Consider the following 19,676-nt stretch of genomic DNA (forward strand, 5'->3'; position numbering starts at 1 on the left):
CAGAGACATCACTGAAGTCAGTAGAATTACTCTGATTTTGCTTTAATGCAAGAGAAATCAGAGCCTGGCCTACTATATACAGCTTGTAAAGAAACATTCCAGTTAGCTTATTGCTGTTCCTTGTTTTCTGCTACAGATTACTCATATTTATATGCACCGTCTAATAAAAGTACCCAAAGGAGACTTGTTCAATAGAATTACTGATGCCATCTCCGAATATTTACATTTCAAGTGGCAGAATGAACAGGTTTATTCTGTTTCGCAAGTACCACAGCTCAGAAAGCATGCAGACATTAGCCAGGACAGCAGCAATTCTAGCCCCAAGTCTTTGGCTTCCATTTGGGCAGCCAGTTTAAAGTCTCACCTAAAGGCCAGAAAACCCAAATGTCTGAGCAGTAGCTTTGACATTTAAAAAGGTACTTGGGGGGGGGGGGCACAGAGGCATAAATCAACCTTGCTACAATTTAAAAATAGAGTTCTCTTTCATTTTATGCAACAGGAAAGGAGTCCTTCCTCAGAGGCTTCCAGAAATGGGTTTGGGCTCTGAGCTGCATGAATTTCTTTAAACAAACAAAGCCACCCTCATCCATCCTCACTTCAAATAACAGAAACGTAGGGCTGGGAGGGACCTCAAGAGGTCATCTAGTCCAGCCCCTGTGCTGAGGCTGGAATAAGTATATGTCCATTATAACCAATGCCTGGTAAGGGGGTAGCCTGCCTTTTGATACCAAGTATCCATGGCGTCTCGAAATAACACACTGTGCTTATATACTTCATAAATGTTAATTCAGCCTCACAATGCCTGTGATGTCGGTGTGCACGATACCCATTCTACAGATGAGGAAATTGAGGCATAGTGACACGTCTCACAGAGACATCAGTGAGTCAGTGACAAAAAATGGACACAGACTCAGGAGTTCCTGGCTCACAATCCTGTGCCCTAACCAACAGACCATACTACCCCTCAAGTACTTTCAAAACACTAGAGAGTAGTGAACGGGACTAGCTATGCATTTCTGTGAGTGTGGGACTTACACCAAGGTCAACTCAACTTGGAGATAAAATTCCAAGATTAACTCCATTTTAATAAAAGCAGCAGAGAATCCTGTGGCACCTTATAGGGTACCACAGGATTCTCTGCTGCTTTTACAGATCCAGACTAACACGGCTACTCCTCTGATACTTGACTCCATTTTAATGGCATTGACAGTTTAAATCATTTTAGCAGCATGGGCTTAAGCCAAACCCCTCTGAAAACAGGATTTTCTCTTTCCAGCTGAAAAACCACATCAGAATTTAATACCAGTTTCCTGACTGCAGCAAACTGCATGGACAAAATGTGCTCAGAGCCAGCTGGAAATAAATCTGCAGTACAAAATACTCACATGAAGGTCAGTCGGCCTTTACTCAGAATGTACTGGAGAGTTACAAAAGGAGACATTTTTGTCTTTTTTCCTCCACACCTACTCCACCAAACTCAAAGAGGCAGATTAAAGGAGCAGGCCTTACATTAGGTTTCTGTTCATTTTATTTTTATACATTTTCTTTGAACTACCCATGACCGATTTTACTTGATCCCTACAGATACTGGACCTGATTCTCCATGCCTTGTATCTCATGTTGTCATTTACACACATGCAGAGTAAGTGCAACAAGCTACCAAATCACAATGGTAAGTTTGCATGATATAAATGACTATACAGGCCAAAGGAGTGGTGAATCAGGCCGATTAATTACATTTCTGCTGAGGGTCAAGCTGCCAAAGCTCTCACTTAAATCATTAGCTACATGAGCTCAGAAAACTTCAAGGCTCCACAAGGATGTTCCTGGGACCAGCTGGTGTAAACGGCTGTAGTCCCACTGACTTCAATTAAGATACGATAATTTACACAAGCTAAGGATCTGGCCCTTGGTTTTCAGGGACACATGATCGCTCTAAGTGAATGGTTTATGTCCCATGAACATTAATGGGAGAATGAACTGACCCCAAATTTGCTATAATATATGCTTTAAGAATTCCAAGAGAAAGATGAGATCAAAACTTCCATGCAAAGTGTAACCCTCGGTATTTTTAAAACATATCTGGATTTTGCTGATCCCATGCAATAAAGTAAAACACATGACATGCACTAACACAATAACCTCCAAGAAAGGGGCCTTCTTAAGCAAGTACCTGATATCAATGGGAACTTAAGCACATGCTTAAGTGCTTTGCTGACCAGGGATGCTTTCCCAAATTGGGGCCAGAGGGTGACAGTTACAGGAATTCACTGTTATTAACTGGAATTCACCCTGATTGCAGGACAAAGATACCCCATTCAAATGAGCTGGTCTTTTTCCTTTTGCACCGTTGTGCAATTTAATGTGAATTATGAACCTACTTTAACACTGAAAAAGTCATCTAGCTTTCCTCTTGGCCACAGCACTGACAGCAAGGAGACCAGTCTCACAAGTAGAACACAGTAACCAACATCAGGTACAGTTCACCTTTTCATTTTTTACAACCTATTAAATAAGCAGTTATTTTATTCTTTATGTTCATGCTTTCTCCTAGCAATAATGACCTCAGAGCCTGGCATTTCCTGGCAGTTAATGACTGGTTGGGTTAAAAGGCCAAACCCTCAGCTTGTCCAAGCCAGCCACAAACTGCCAGGAAACCCCTCACCTGGAGCCATTACTGCTTTAAAGTACACAATGGAAAAACTGTGACGTGTGCAGTATAATTAAAAGTTCACTTAATTTTAGAAATGATGAAATATATATGGAAAAAGTTAGATAATACAGAAGCATTAAACCATGGAAAACTGAGTTTGAATTTAGACCAAAGGACTGAGTTTCTGTGTGGAAACAGCATCTTCTACAGCAGTGGTCTCCACATCCAAGAACACGTATTGAATCTAAGGGCAACCAAAGATCAACCCTGCCCCTTCCCTGACGCCCTAGCCCTTCCCTAAGCCCCGCTCACTCCATATCCCCCCGGCCCCCCAATCGCTCTCTCTCCTTCACTTTTATTGGGCCTGGGCAGGGGCTTGAGGTGTGGGAGGGGTGCAGGCTCTGGGCTGGGGCCGAGGGGTTCACGGTGAGGGAGGGGGCTGGGGTGTACGAGGTGGTGCAGGGTGCAGGCTCTAGGAGGGAGTTTGGGTGCAGGAGGGGGCTCTGGGCTGGGGTAGAGTGTTGGGGTGCAGATAAGGGTACAGGGTGCTGGCTCTGGGAGGGAGGTCAGAGCTGGGGCTTGAGATGCAGGGTGCAGAAAGTGGTATGGGGTGCTAGCTCCGGGAGGGGTCTCAGAAGGGGTCTCAGGGCAGAGGGTTGGGGTGCTGGCTCTGGGAGGGGGCCTAGGGATGAGAGTTGGCGTACAGCCTCCCACCGGGCAGCATTTACTTCTGGCAAACTCCCAGTCGGTGACAGGTGCACCAAGGCTAAGGCAGGCTCCCTGCCTACCCCAGCCCCACACCACTCCAGGAAGGGGTCAACACATCCCTGCGGGGGAGGGAGGTACATGGCACTGTCCCTCTCTGCAGGCACTGTCCCCACAGCTCTCCTGGCCAATGGGAGCTGCAGGGGCTGTGGTTGCAGGCAGGAGCAGTGCGCGGAGGAAGATCCCTGTCCACCCACCCCCGGGGCTGCACTGGCTACTTCCGGGAGCGGCGTGGGCCTAGGGTAGGCAGGGAGTCTGCCTTAGCGGCAGGCACACAGCACCACCAGAGATTGCAGTCAACTGGGAGATCCTCTAGGATCAACCAGTTGATCACGATCGACTGACTGATGACCACTGATCTACAGTGAGTTGCCAGAGCAAGACTTTGGTCTTAGCTGACTCTGTGCAGAGAGGTCCCTCCCTCCCCCCGTGCCAACATGAAGTCCCGCTGACTTCAACAACTTTCCACCCAGCCCAGGTGTCTGCCTGCATGGAGCTCGCTGTAGTGTTGGGATCCAGCATTCAGTCTCACTGGGTTATTAAGACAATACTCCTGAAAGATCGTTCTAAAGAGCAGAAGGAAATAATCAACGGTTGGGGTGGAGAGGGAAGGAAATGGGACAATAATGGTTTAAATTTTCTGGCCTGAGTTGCAACTCCTATAAAAAGTGGTTTCAGAGTAGCAGCCGTGTCAGTCTGTATCAGCAAAAAGAACAGGAGCACTTGTGGCACCTTAGAGACCAACGAATTTATTTGAGCATAAAAACTGGGATTGTCTGTGGCATAGGCAATAGAAAATTACAAGAAAATACAGTGTGTTCTGCACAGTGCTAGCCCTCCAGCACTGGTTACACATATGGATCCTTATGTATCTCATTCCTGTATACCTAAAGTCCTGAAGCAATACCATTCACCTGTCCTGCCAGACAGGGGTGTCTTGTACAGAGGAACCTAGTGTTAATTCAATGGAATTCACACTGTAGGACGGGTGGTATTTTAATGCTCTTCAGCCATACCAGAATTCTTATAAAAATATCTTCAAGGACAGTACTCTGCCCTTAAGAAATGCAAGCAAATCTCAGTGAAGGTAGCCCTAAGCAAACAAGCATTTAACACATGCATCTACAGAGTTGCAGAACAACTACCGGTACTTGGGGGAGCATGCACGTGTGAGGATTTCTAATGCTCACAAGATATACTGACTGGAACTGCCCTGCCAATGAAACTCAAGGCTTCAACTTCTCTGCTCTATCACATGCAGCCTCTCTGGGGCATAGCCTACCATCTGTGACAACCTGAATGATGAAACACTCTTAGGAGGAACCCAAACTCAGCTTAAACTCTGCTATAACCCAAATTTCCATCACTCATTTTCCTTTGCCTCCCACATACCCAGACCCTCTCTGAATTTCTTTGCTATATATCTATATCTATCTATGATAGACAGAAAGATTGATTGATAGACTGTTTTTCCCCTACTTGATATCTTCAAATAAGGGGAGTGCTTGGGTCAAGAATCAATGTGATATATCTTGATTTTAGTGAGGCTTTGTACACAGTCCCGCATGACATTCCCATAAACTAGGGAAATGTGGACTAAATAAAATTACTACAAGGTGGGTGCACAACTAGTTGAAAGACTGTACTCAGGAAGTACTTATCAATGGTTCGTTATCAGACTGGGAGGGATTATCTAGTGGGGTCCTGTGGGGGACAATCCTCGGTTCAGTACTATTCAATATTTTTATTAATGACTTGAATAATGGAGGGGCGACTATGCTTACAAAATTTGCACATGACACCAAGCTGGGAGGGGTTGCAAGCTCTTTGGAGACAAAATCATAAATCAAAATGACTTTGACAAATCTGAGACTTGGTCTGAAATCAACAAGATGAAATTCAATATAGATAAGTGCAAAGTAATACACTCAGGAAGGCAAAATGAAATGCACAACTACAAAATGGAGAATAATGGGCTAGGTGGTAGTACTGCTCGTAAGGATCTGGGGGTTAGAGTGGATCACAAACTGAATTTGAGTCAGTAACGTGATGCAGTTGTGAAAAAGGCTAATACACCCCAAAATGATATTAACAGGGGTGTCATATGTAAGACACGGAGGAATTGTCCTGCTCTTCTCAGCACCAGTGAGGCATCAGCTGGAGAACTCTGTCCAGTTCTGGGCACCACACTTTAGGGAAGATGTGGATAAATTAAAGAAAGTCCAGAAGACAGCAACAAATAATAATAAAAGGTTTAGAAAACCTGACCTATGAGGAAAGGTTAAAAAAACTGTGCATGTTTAGTCTTGAGAAAAGACGACTTAGGAGGGACTGGTAACAAATATGTTAAAGGTTGTTATAAACAGGATGGCAATCCATTGTTCTCCATGATCACTGAAGGAAGGACAAGGCGTAATGGGCTTAATTTGCAGCAAGGGAGATTTAGGTTAGATTAAAGCTTTCTAAGTATAAAGGTAGTTAAGTTCTGGAATTGGCTTCCAAGGAAGGTTGTTGAATTCCCATCATTGGAAGTGTTTAAGAACAGGTTGGACAAACACATGTCAGAGAAGTTCTAGGTTTATTTGGTCCTGCCTCAAGTGCAGGGGGCTGGACTTAATAACCTCTCAACATCCCTTCCGGCCATACATTTCTATGATTTTACGATCAATGTTAAATCTTATTGATGTAACATATAATTCACATATGGAACTCACTGTTGCAGGATATTACCAATGCCAGTACTTTAATGAAGTTCTAAACATGATTGACATATCTATGAATACATACATTATCTGCAGTTATAAAAGCTAAGATAAAATTACAAGGTCAATCAATCCTCATCCTTCATGACAGATTGATCACAAGCTGCAGTCAGGAGGAATTTCGCCCTCCCACCAGAGTATGATTCCCTGTTATAAAACTAGGTGTATTATGAGAATTTAAGTGTCTCTCTGAAGCATCCAGCTTTGGTCATTCTCAGGATGGTCCACACTGCAACAAGAGATGTGACTGCAGCTCAGGTGGATATACCTATGCTAGCATTAATCTAGCTTCCTCTCTAAAAACAGCACAGGCCAGCTGCCCAAGTGCAATCCCACCCAGGATCTTGGGTACATACTTGTCACCACCCACGTTGCCATGGCTTCACTGCTACTTTAATGAGCTAGCTCAATCAAAGCTCGCTCCGGTACATCCACACATGGCGCAATTCCACCTCCCATTCCAATGAAGACATTCCCTCATAGACAGAACACCAGACTAAAAGGACTATTAGACCCCAATCCTGCAAACTTTTCCTTAACTTTACTCACATGACCAGCCCCATTGAAAACAACAGGATTACTCACATATTTAAAGCTAAGTGTGTGTGGGATCAGAACCATAGCCTGTTCTGCCAAGAGTCACACTTGGTGTAGGAGGTGAATGAGTAAAATCTCATGCTCCACAGTACAGAAATCAAGACCAAACATTGTGAAAGGATTTAGAGTCGGGTTTGGTTTTGGTTTTTTTGGAGTTGCTTAAAATATTTCTCGTCCAACCTGAAATCAATTAAAATGTCCTGTTTCAGTTAATATGTATATAGTCTTAAATATTCAGATGATAAACTTAAGGTTTTTTTGGTTTTGACATTTATACATCTTGTCATCCTCTCACTTACATATGTGCCTTTCAGTTCTGTGGCTGCCTGCTGGTAAGATGGCATCATTCTCTTACAAACACCACACCCTGGTCAAAAAGAGGAGGAAAAAAGACAAGGCAAATCATATACCAGTAATGACACTATTTCACACATGAAATGGAGCACATCAAAACAGTGAAAGATGAAATGTTTTCTGAAAAACAGCTTCAAATCTCAAAACATTCTAAAGAACGTCAAGATCAAAAAATAAAATCACTGTTTATTCCTTACCTACTTTACTAAGCCCCTGAGATTATTTAACATCTCTAAGTGAATTACTTTTTTGCCATTCAGGTTTGGCTTTGCATTTCACTCATCCAGATCAGCCAGTTTCATACTCAGTTTCACATTCTGATTCCAGAGGCAGTAGCACAGTGGTGTTGTGTTTGGGGCCATGATAATTCATAAAAATTCTTAAAATTCGAAACAGTTATCACTGATATTTCCCCCAAAATTTCACCAAAACATCTCTCCATTTTTTATTAAAACCTTTTTTCTTCCCTTGCTTCCTCACTTAAAGAAAAAAATTAATTCTAAATTCTGGACCTAAACCAAGTTCTCAGTGTCCCTTTAACTGAAACCATACACACAGGCTTACAATTAAAATGACCTGATCCTGTACTCTCTAGGCACTCAATATTCCCACTGAGCAGGGTCCAATATATATCTGGGTCTCACCCTACATTTTAAAAGTCACTTGTCAAGATCCAAGTTCAAAGTCATGTGTCTCCCCACAAACTTGCACTCCAGTGCAAGAGCAATCAGAATCTGGCCCTTAATATGGAAAAATTAGGGCACGTCTGATTCAATCCAGTGTAACAAGTCGTAAGAATTTAATCGAGGAACCCTTCTTTAACACACTAAGTGGACATTAAAAAAAACACTAGTGCTCATTTGACTACTTAGGAAAGGTGACAGTTCAAAGAAGATCCCCCAGATGCCAGAGAAGGCAGATTAGCTAGGAAAAAAAGGGAGAGAGAAGACATGGGACTGGCACGTGCTAAAAAGCTGTGTGTAGATGATGTTGTAGGAGGTTTAAGTAGATTAGCAATATATCACCTTGTAACCAGAAGGTTTTTCCATTGCCAAGTAAACTGAGATGGGGGAGAAGACGTGACTTAAGTCCTTCTGAGTCAGATGAAAGGGACTTTTATCTGAATGACTCCTGGGACTGCAATGCGACAATAGTCAGTATTTGTCTTCCAGCCAGCAGTGAAGAGGAGAAAAAGAATAAGCAGTTGCCTTGTATGCTGCATGAGATCACCCCAAAAAAATATCTGCTAATGTTTCTGGGGAGATTTTGGCAACAGCAATTCAGACTTCCCCACATCAGTGTGCCTCATCCCCAACCAGGGGGAACATCCTCTAAAAGAGAAGGAGAAGGGATTCAAGTTTCCATGGCTATTCCACCCTTGGCGTGAGATTGACCTTGGCTGAGATTGGTACAAGGGGGCTAATTAGTGCCAATTAAGAAGATTTCATAATGTGCAGGACACACTATCCATTTCACTGAGGCCTAAACTGGCATCAACCACTGTCATGCAGTCTGCTGAACAGCCAGCAAATGGCACCTTCTGTCAGTCACTTCCTCCCACCAGTCATTTTCATTGTCCTCTCACCAACGCTGACATCTCTTGCTCTATACTTCAAACTCCTTCCAGCAGCCCTCTGGGCCTCAGACTCTCCTGGCTAGTAACCTCTGTCATCCCCGCCTTAACCTTTCACTCTCTTCTGGATTCTTTCCTAAAATCCAAGCATGCACTGGTCTCCTCTACTTTCAAAATCTACCAGCCTGGCTAACTCCCTTCAGCTCCAAACTCACAGCTGCCTTGAGGTCCTCACCTTCCACTTCATGCTGTATTGCATCTACCATCTTTCAGCAGTGGACTCCCTGTTGCCCTATTTCAAACTTCACCAATTAGTATCTGTCCTTATACACACTTCATGTAGCTTTGTCACAAGGGCTTATTTTGTGCCAGGTATTTGAAACAGGCTAGGATTTATTTTAACATTGAACAATCACTGATCTTTTTCTAACAAACACTGAATGTGACTGCATCACTTTGTAAATTTAATCAAGAGACCCAATCAAGAACTTAATTTTGTCGCCGTCACCATGAAATGTATCCTCCAGCTGTCTGGTCACGTTTTTGCTTCTGTACTTCTTTCGCAACTTCTGCTGAGAACACCATGCTTTTGCAGCACACATGATCCTGCACCTCTAGCGTATGCAGACATCTCAGTTGTGTTGTTCCTCCACATTCACGGCAAGCAAATTTGGTCTCTGTCATTTGTTTATTCCTGCATTTTGTCTTTATGCCTTCAAATGAATTTTTAATCAGATGCACTTAAATTTTTGCAATGCTCACCAACTCTTCCATTTTGGAAGCCCAGTATTATAAATATCCTTCATTTGTTGCAAAGTCAGGTCCACTTCCTGCAATCATTTTGCACTGAACTGGAGTTATACCATAAATAATTTGGTCTCCAATTAGTCCACCTGCTAGTTATTTAGATTTGGCTTAGTTGCACAGGCTTGTAACAACCATCAATGCGTTCATGTGGCAACTGATTTCTCTATGGAAAATGAGCCTTTCCTCGCCCCTCCCCCCACCTCCCACCAATAGCTTTTAGTGTGCATCACTGTATTCTTAGATTTTTAAAATTACTTTATTTAGAAGTTTGCAGATACCTTCATCTTCTCACTCACTAGCACATACTGAAGATGTCTATTCCCTGTGAGTCTGCCACAATGTAGTAAAAATGGATGATTTCACCATCTTTGATTTCTCTGCAATACGACTCGATTCCAAGAAAGTTTAGAAGCACTGCAGATCTCAGACAGGTACCATCCCAGAGGGAGGGATTTGGGATCCCATTCTTATCAAAGGAAAAGTTTTTTTCCAGCACTGGGTAATAAGTGTGAAACACAGGGGTGCTTAGAATCATAGAATCTCAGGGTTGGAAGGGACCTCAGGTCATCTAGTCCAGCCCCCTGCTCTATGCAGGGCCAATCCCCAGACAGATTTTTTGCCCCAGATCCCTAAACAGCCCCCTCAAGGATTGAGTTCACAACCCTAGGTTTAGCAGGCCAATGCTCAAACCACTGAGCTATCCCTCCCTTGTAAGAGACTGATCCAGATGTCCCTTTTCCGTAACAAGAATTAGGTCAGGGCTACAAAAGGTTCCATCCACACCACGTGCCAGCAATCAGTATCTACACATTCTGATAACCATTTTAATGTGACTGCTGGATGAGTTTGGTCTTTCTTGAGTACGTGGCACAGCAGAAGGAAAGTAGAAGAGTGGGAAGAGAACCAAGTCAGAAGGTTAATGTTAAATAAAAGACGAGGGAATGAAGGATTGTGAAATCAAAAAAGGTAAAAAAAAAAAAAAAAAAAGTAGGCTTCTTTGTAAAAGTTTAGAGAGCAGCAAAAGCATTACAATAGCAAAAACCAGCAGGTGTTCAAAAGAAGCAACACTGGAAGCGGCAGTGTGTCTGGGGAACAGCTCGAAGAGAATGAAGGATCAAGTAATCCGCATTTCAAGAAAGGACTGGTTGTGGAAAACAATTATTAATGAAGGAGGTAAATTGTGAAAGTGTTCTGGGGCTCAGGAATCTCCTTAGAGGAACGAGTTACAGACTTGGGGAAGGCATATCATCTCACCGGACACAAGGCAGGAGGCAGTTGCTGGGAGTTACAGTACATGCTACACCTCAGAGCATGGCAAGGCCACACAGAGATGAACCGGAGAATCTCTCCACACGTGTAAAGTTTAAATGAGAGGAGCTAGGGTAAGCTGCAGCGGTAAGGGAAATGCGCTCTTTTACTGAGCTATTAGATTAAGTCCTGGGCAGTTCCTAGCAAAGCTCAGATAGGAATAAATGTAGAATTACATGTCCTGGATGAAGAAACCACTTTGGGCCACTCATTAGGAAACCACAGACAATGCCACCTTGGGATGCTCAGTTTAACACAGCAAAGCAATGATCACTCAATTGCAAGTGACACCTAACTCATCACTAGTTCCACTACCAAGGCTAATGCAACCGTGCTTTTCTATCTTGGATCATGTGATCGCTCCCTTTTCACAGCTTGCCTGCCTTGCAGGTGCGCAATGGCTCTAGTGCAATGGTACTGAGCGTTAAAGAGCTGGTAAGTCTCTAGGTTGCTGAATGGAATTGCAAGGAGCCACCAAATAGCAGCAGTGCAACATTCACACCCAGCGATGTTCACAGCATGACTCAGTCACCAGGCATTGATACAACACAATGTCAAGGTGTCACACTGCTATCATTTTGTGATTTGTTACAACTCCACCTGACACTCTTTCCCAAACGCTTTGAGGGACCTGGCAACTTGGGTTCAATTACTCAGCACCCCATATTACATCATGTATGCAGCTCTCCTGAGCAGTACTCTGTCTCCTCTGCCTGACACTAGGCAGAACATATGAAGCTGCAGCCAGAGCCCTGGTCTCCTTTGGAGATTCACTGTTCTCATGGGACCAGTTTTTCATGGGCTATGGAGAAGAACACTACAGAAAGTAAATAAAAACATGAACAGTATTCACATGCGTCCATAGTACTGTACAGGGCAGAGTGCTGGGCACACACAAAAGTATATGTATTAAGTCATATGCACTCACCATACCAAACAGGAACAGAGCATGAGAAAACCAGACAGGACAAGTAGTAAGAAAGTGATGTGAAAGTTGTAGTGACTGAGACTGGTACCAGCAGGCAGTGGAAAGAGGTACAACTTGTGGAAAGAAAAGGGAATCTAATTTAAAAAAAAAAAAAAACTTATTGGCCCAGAGAGTGATAGAGTGGATGCCAGGGGGAAAGACACCAGAAAGAAACCAGAAGACAAATGCTAAGGGCTGTACAGTGAAAGGAGATGAACACTAGTCACTGAAGTGTAATTAATGAAGACAGTGGTGGGAAAACCACCACTCAGAGGAGAGCACCTCTGGATAGGGATCATGGTTGATCAGCCACAGGAGTGACAGGTTGATAGGAAATACCAGATCACGTACATGGGGCATAGAACATCATCAGAAGAGGTCTGTCTTCTTTCTTTAGAAGCCTTCTGAATTCCTAAAGTATAAACCAAACAAAAACCATTATCAATGAAACAGGCACATGCATCAGGCCACAGTCATTTTTACCTGTGTTCAATTTTAAAAGGCAAATACTGTATTAAAGACACTTCCCCTTGTTTGCTTCATTATTTAAGGGGGAAAATCTTGTAAAAAGCCAAAACTTGAATCACTTCTCTCCACTCAGTTCTGGCTTAGAAAGAGTTAATACAAATTACCACGGGACTGATTCACTAAATACCTTACAAGAACTTTTCAGTGATAGGCTGTAGAAATTACACTACCTGCCGACTCTCAATAGAGGCTTTTGGAAGCTACAGGATAATAGACCCGTTTTCCAGCCTGATCCTCTCAAAGAAAACTACTCTGATTTCTTATTAAGGAACTGGACTCAATAAAAAAAGGGACTTTAGCTTCCACACCATGAAAGCCTAGGCAAAGCAATGAGAATAGATTTTTCACTGCCGGTATGGTGGGAAAACCAGATGATGTTTTTAAACTGAATGTGACCCTGGAAGAGCTTGTAATAGAGAACAAAAAGGTGAACATTAAAAATTAATCTTCTTTCAAAAACTGAATGTCAAAATAACTGTTCCTTATATCAAAAATGAAATCTAGATATGGAAGAGGCTCTTTATAAAACACCATCTAAAGCTCAATCAATTAAAATTTTAAAAATCAGAAGACTGGAAGAGCATACAAATCACCAAACTGATCAGTGCTGGAGACAGCACTGTTACCACTGCGACAACCCTGGCATTTCCAAATGAGAAATACAATTTTATATATTCACAGCCTTCCCACTTAAACTGAGAGGAAGGCTGGTCTTGTGGTTACAGCACTGGGCAAGCACTGTGGAGATGTGGTTTCACTTCCTGCTTCTGTTGAAGACTCCCTGTATGATCTTGGGCAAATCACTGAATCTCATTGTGCTTTATTGTCAGTCTATAAAATGAAAGCAACATTACTTTCTCCCAGCCTGTCTCTCTCATCTTTATTTCGATGTCAACTCCTCATGGCAGGGACTGATCATTTACTGGGTGTACAACTCCTAGCACAATGAGGCCCTGATCTCAGTTGAACTATTGCAATACCCCCAATGGTTTTGCAATTCACTAAAAGTAAGGCAGCATGCTGCAGCAGAGACAGGAGTCAGGAGATCGGGCTCTGTAGTTAATGTGAGATGTGAACTTGGGAGAGTTACTTAAACAATCGGTGCCTCAGTTTCTTCTTCTGAAAAGCAGGATAATGGTGCTTGCTCACTTTTGTAAAGAATTTACACACTTCTTACTAACATTACATTAAAAGTACAGAAACACACTTTATGTATCTGGTTGAAGTACCTTTTCACTGTCCACATGCACAACATCTTTGGCTTCGGGATCCTCTTCCCACAACGGCGCCCCTTCTGGATCCTTTAGAAAGGCCACCACTGACTATGACAAATGGAAAGACAACAAAGGGCTTTTAAATATACTTGCTACCAGAACAGAAAGGATACCATCCCAAATGCCACCTTTCCACTAAGCTGACTCTTCATCTTTCCTTTCAGCAACAGCTTTTGCCATTCTGCCCTAAAGCCATACTCTTTAATGCGGCAGAGGGCCCCTGGGTAGGGGAACTGACGCAGTTCATCTGACCAAGGGTGGAAGGTGCTGGAGTTGAGGGGCTGTTCAAAGGCATGAATTCCTTGCATAACATGAATATCCCAGGTCATCAGGGCTTGTTCTCTCCGCATGGCTAATGGAGCCATGGCAGAAACAGGTCAAGAGATGGGCATGATCAGTTAGAGGATACACTGTTGCAAGGATCCTCCAGACTGCAGCGGACTACTTCCGCGGAACTAGATTCTATAAAGCAGCTCCTCAGCTGCTCCCTGGCCTGGTAAGCTAAGATTCCTCCCTTCCTTCGAGCCAGATTCTCATCCCATTCAGGCAGCTCACACTTGAGAAGTCTAGTATACTCACAGCCAGACATAGTTAGCACATGCTCAGCTGGTCACATTAAAATCTAGGCTTGAGCTCAACCAGCTTAGCTGATGTTGAAGATTTGCCTACTTGAGACTGCTAACACCTCATCTTTTACTCTGGTCTAGACAAGGTCTCAGTGACATTCTTACAACCCTAAGTGGGGATGCAACGGTGTAACCGACTGAAACTCAGCACAACAATCTGTTCATGATGGCAAGAAGAAAGATTCCAGCTGCATCCCAGTTGGCTCTGAAGGGCTCAGGGGAGGGAAAAGCAGTATCTGTGTATTTTAGTTACTCAAGTCAACACACAGGTCTCATAATACACCCAGGGAGCAGATCTGCTGAGTAAGGAGACTTTACTTACTCAGGCACTTTTGGGAGAAACAACACACATTACCACAGTGGTAACAGAGATGGGTCCCGTCTAGACAGGCCAAATCACCTTACAACATAATTGTAACAGTAGCATAGATGGCACTCAGAAGCTACTGACAACCTCCCTGACCAATGCTGGAAGAGGGCTCTATAGCATGCAGGGCAGGTGGGGCAGCTGAAAGAGAGGGAGGAAGGGGGAGAGAGAGAGATATCTTCTGCAGTTAAGAACGATACATCAGATTCTGCTCTCTCAGAGTTGGCAGAGCTTGTCTAGATCTCAATTATACATCAGGGAAAAGGTAGGGGGTCAATCTTTTAACTGCTATCAAGCGTGATTTCAGGAATTCCCATGTGCCAAGTTCAGCTATGTAGAAACAGATGCCGCTAGAGGATGAAGGATTAAAGGGATTTAATTCATCCAGCCTCTCTCTTGCAGCCAAAAAAAAAAAAAGATGCTGTGTCATATTTTCTGGCCGGGGTAGGCAGCATATTGCCTTCCATTCATTCCTCTGCTCAGTGGAGCTTCCGCATTTCCTAAGCATTTTAAAATAACCTTTTAATCCCAAGAACATAAAAAACAACAACAAGGGTTCCTGCATTCCCAGGTTAGGTTTGGAGATCTGGATAAGGTCCACCCACGGTGTCAGGGAGCCTAGAAGCACGGGACCGACGGGGACAAGGCCGGAGCTCTGCCACACTGCATGCCCAGGTTAGGGTTGGAGATCTGGACAAGGTCCACCCACTGTCCATAGCAAACACTGTGATTAAAAACACACTTTGATCTCGTTGCACAGACAGGACCAAGTTGTGCTTTAACTGTTTTCTCAAACCACGCCAAAGCTTTGAACATAACACAGATGTAGCACAGTTCAGGAACCTGGTGTTGTCCACTCTATACTGTAAGATCAAACCATGTTTCAACATGATGGAACCAGGTTCCCCAGCACAGTGGTGAGCCCCATATAAGCTGGTTGTTAACTGTCCATCTCAAGGAAAGTAAACTATAATGCATCAGGATGCTAATAAGAGGCTTATTATCCTTTAGCTCTGACACACAAATCTTTCAGTTTTAAACATGGATTTGCAAGAGCAAACTTGATTCAGAGATAATACCAGGAGTAATTTACCGGACAAACGCTTCTGTGTATTGTCTTTGCTATTATTGAAGAGATTTGTGTTTTAACAAATTTTATCCTTTACAGAACAAGAGAAAATTCCCTTTCAGGTAGATGCTGCAGTGGGGGCTTAAATTCCAACCCTGCATTTATGGCATCCTAGCCTTCCACTACAGAAACTACATGTTAGACAGTATGGTTGATCGATCAATTAATCCACATGACTTGGAATAAAAAAAATCCTGGTTTATTACCACTGAGTTGCTGTGTGATGTGGAATAAATCCCTTAACTTCTTTGAGCTTCAGTGTGCCCATCTGCAAAATGGGTACAATAATCTACCTTGCTGGGGCATTGCACTACTTAGTTAGTTAGTGTTTGTAAAGTACTTAGAGATGCATGGCCAAAATGCAATTGAGGGAGATATATCACAGTCTATGCAAGATGAAATAGGAAGAGGAGAAGATGGACTATAAGGGAGAAAGCCCTTGCCAACATACACATAGCTCTGAGTAGCAAAGCCAGTGAGAAAGTTTATGAAAGCCATGTTGACTGATGCTGAACTGATGCATTTGCAAGCTAACTTTAAAGACACTAAACTGATAATAAGGAGTATGGTCTTTGAACATACCTGCATAACCCCTTTTCATCTGCACTAGAGCCAGATACCCCCTTCCTTGGGTCATCAATGAGTTGCTTACCCATCTTCAGTAGCCAGTGGACAGGGTAGATGGTAGGGCCATGTAATCCAGTCAGTAAGGGTCAGGGGAGGCCCAAGAAAGATGTGCCAAACAGGGCAGCGGGAATGGGGAAAGCTCCCAGCAGAAGCTGAGAGAACAAGTAACAGCCTGTAATGATTAAGAATGTACCTGCACCGCTCCCTAGTAACAGCACACTAATCTCTTCGGGGACACATGCATGCCTTGCGGTTTTACTATAGTCCATGAGCCAGCACTGCAGGAGAATTTCTCCCTTGTTGTGGCAACATTTGTAGGGGATATGGGGTGCTTCCTGGCAGCCAAAGACCTTTATTGAACAGGGTGGAAAGGCAAGTGCCCTTACCCAACAAGGACTGAAGACAGGATAGTAGACACTGAGTGCTCCCTGAGAACCATGGATTCAGCCCTCTGCCCGTCTCAAAGATAGAAAACATAAGTCCCCTTGGAAATCCTGACTTTAAAGGGAACATCCAGGAGTGGGCTGAAAGTCAGACAACGAGCATGGATCCCACAGGGCAAGTTCATGTAACCCACATGCCTCAAGCTCTGCAGGTTTGTTCATCACCAGTTCAAATCCTGGCCTGAGGCAAAAGGGAAAAGTGAATGCGGTGGTGTTAGCCTGGGGCTCACAAGGCTAAACCTGCTGGGAGAGTAGTGTTACTGCAGGTCTGGATCTGGTGCAGTGGCAGGGCTGCGGAGGGCCCAGCACCAAGACAGGAAGACATGTTGCCGATAAGGATGCAGGTTCCCTGCCAGGGCTTCATAGGGGAAAGCTCTGCAATGTCTGCCCAACCTACAGTGCTTTTAATCTACTGCACCAAAATTCATACATTTATTTGAATTTTTGACAGTCTTTTTCCTTATTTCATTGTTCCCATAGAATTTTGCTTCCTTTTGGTCTGTGTGAAATCTGCAGGAGGGGAAAAGGTCATTTTGTTCCCGCTGTGCTCAGGGCAGATCTATATGAATCTAGGCTGCCATAATCAGATCAGAGAAAAGGCCATTTCGTTTCCCTTAAAAGCTCATATCTCGGCAGCTAGAACAACAGAGAAAGTATTTCCCAAAGAGCTGTCTAGCTAATACTATTAGTTACACACTGCCATCGACAGGATCTCACAGCAAAACAACATATTTGTTACCAGCCTGCAAGTAAACTCACAGTTTACATTGGTTCTATCTTGGTAATCATATCCAACTTCTGTGGATATGTAGCTGACAGACACAGAGACAGAATGACCTGAAGGGTTTGGGTTTTTTTTGGTTTTTTTTTTTTTATAACAGTTGTTTGTGAAATTTACCCTCTCCTGCCGCCTCCTACACAAAACTGCAAAAGCCAACATCTGTTTTTAATCCACGTACATCTCCCCATCCCTCCACTTTCCAGTGCCAAAAAAACCCCAATACCAAATATTTAAATTTACCTTCAGTGTGACAGCTCGGTTATATTCAGTATGAAATGCACCATCCCTGTTGAATGAAGAGTGGGAAACAGCATTAACTTTCAGGAATGTTGCTAGAAATCATGCAGCTGTTTATCCTGGCATCTCGTTATCCAGAATAAAATTATCCTACTCAAATCACAGAACTGTGTGAAATGTACAGCAAAGCAATTTAAAAAAAGAAGGGGGGAAGCTTAAAGCAAACAGCTCTCTAGTGAATAATTTCTTTTGTGAAGCCTTAATGAGAACATTTACTAGAGGTATGATCTTGGGAGATGCAGCTGCTCAGCACCTCTTACATTTGCAGTATTGCAACTCTTCTCATGAGTAATAATATACAGCACCATTCATCAACAGATCTCAAAGTGCTTAGCAAAGGATTATGTATTATTTCAGATGGGGCAACTGAGGCAGGAAATGACTTGCCCAAGGCCACCCATTAGGCCAGTGGCAGAGCCAGAATAGAACCTAGGTCTTGCAGGTCCCAGTCCAGTGCTCTATCCACTATGCCACACAGGCTCCCTCAGATTCATACCTCTATTCATATAGGGCCTGATTCAGCAAAGCATGTAAGCATGTGATTACATCCCATCAAATTCAATACCTTAGTAAATTCACCTTTAATGGGACATAAGCACATGCTGAGATGTGTAGTTTAATAGGGGCCTGGCCTGCTTTAAATGTCCAAGTGCACAGTGGCAAGCTAATAAGCCCCTGTACTAAAGTGCAGTATAATATAAAACAGAACTAATAATGAACGTCATTATATAGTAGCTTGAACAATTAGTAACAGCAAATCTCATCCCCATCCTATACTTACTTATAATGCAATAATTCCACCCCTTTCTCCTTTGAATTAGGATCTGCTTTCATTTTCTTGCATACTTTTCGGCTTTCTTTATCACTGCAAAATACAGAGACAGGAAAATGTATGGTTAAAAAATGAAATCAAAATGTGTCCAACATTTAAAATAAAATGCATAACTCTGGTTTCTTATCAGCTTTGTTGTGATTACTGAAAGTTTAGAAACCTCATTCACTTAAATCTCAAGCAACCGTGGTTTCTATCAAAGTTGACAAGCATACTGGAACCTTGCTGCAGCCAGCTCTGATTCTGACAGTTTGTATATGGGGCTGAATGGTGATAAAAGGGGGACCAATAATTGTGGTTCCTGCCCAGATTCCTCTCTCTCAGAGCTGAGTTTACCTGCTACGTGTTTTAGTGTGCAGGCAGGGCAACAGCGCGGGTGACTAAGAGAGAGATTTTAAGTTCCACAAAGAATGTGTCCACAGCTTTATTTACGGGATTGGTGAGCAAACAGTGTTTCAGGAAGGGATCTGAATTAAAATCAACTTTTTATATTGGGGTAGAAGGGAATTCCAGGCAAAAGGAGCTGGCAACATGCAAAGAGTGAAGACAAGAGTGGGAAAAGGATAGTGGCTGTAGACACTAATTCAGGAAAGCATCCCTGTTCAGGACAGCAAGTCGGCATATGCTCAAGTCCCGTTGAAGCACATACTTAAGTGTTGTCCTTAATTCCGCACAAAGGTCAGAGTGGAGTTGCATGGAGCCTTAAAGGTTGACATGAATGTGAAAGGCAAGAGGAAGCCAGTGAAGAAATTTTTGCAGAGAAGCCAAAAATGGTCGGAGTGGCATGGGAAAAGGAGGATTCGCATTGGCAATGTTATTCTTTGCATAGATAAAGAGCGAGATTAAAAGGTCTTGAAACTTGTTCTTCAGCAGCCGGCAGCTGGTACTTTGTGCACTGATAAATCAATTTGGAAAATGAAAACGTTGAGCGCCCATCAATGTTGCTGAAATTTACACTAATTAGAGCCACTTATAAAAGCCTAGAC

At 43.2% G+C, this 19,676-nt stretch overlaps 1 protein-coding gene across 2 annotated transcripts in view; it reads right to left on the bottom strand.

The window, feature by feature from the left end:
- The window catches only part of PDIA5 (protein disulfide isomerase family A member 5), a 123,369-nt gene that overhangs the window by 65,590 nt on the left and 38,103 nt on the right, over positions 1-19,676 (bottom strand). For both annotated transcript variants that reach the window (XM_032797036.2, XM_032797037.2), the window contains exons 4-8: positions 18,640-18,723; positions 17,802-17,847; positions 13,544-13,636; positions 12,138-12,198; positions 7,077-7,144 (exon numbers count right to left, since the gene is read on the bottom strand). In XM_032797036.2, coding sequence (XP_032652927.2) covers positions 7,077-7,144; positions 12,138-12,198; positions 13,544-13,636; positions 17,802-17,847; positions 18,640-18,723 — 352 coding nt within the window. The remainder of the gene's footprint in view (positions 1-7,076; positions 7,145-12,137; positions 12,199-13,543; positions 13,637-17,801; positions 17,848-18,639; positions 18,724-19,676) is intronic.

This window comes from Chelonoidis abingdonii, chromosome 10 (assembly GCF_003597395.2).
Source record: "Chelonoidis abingdonii isolate Lonesome George chromosome 10, CheloAbing_2.0, whole genome shotgun sequence".
NCBI lineage: Eukaryota > Metazoa > Chordata > Testudines > Testudinidae > Chelonoidis > Chelonoidis abingdonii.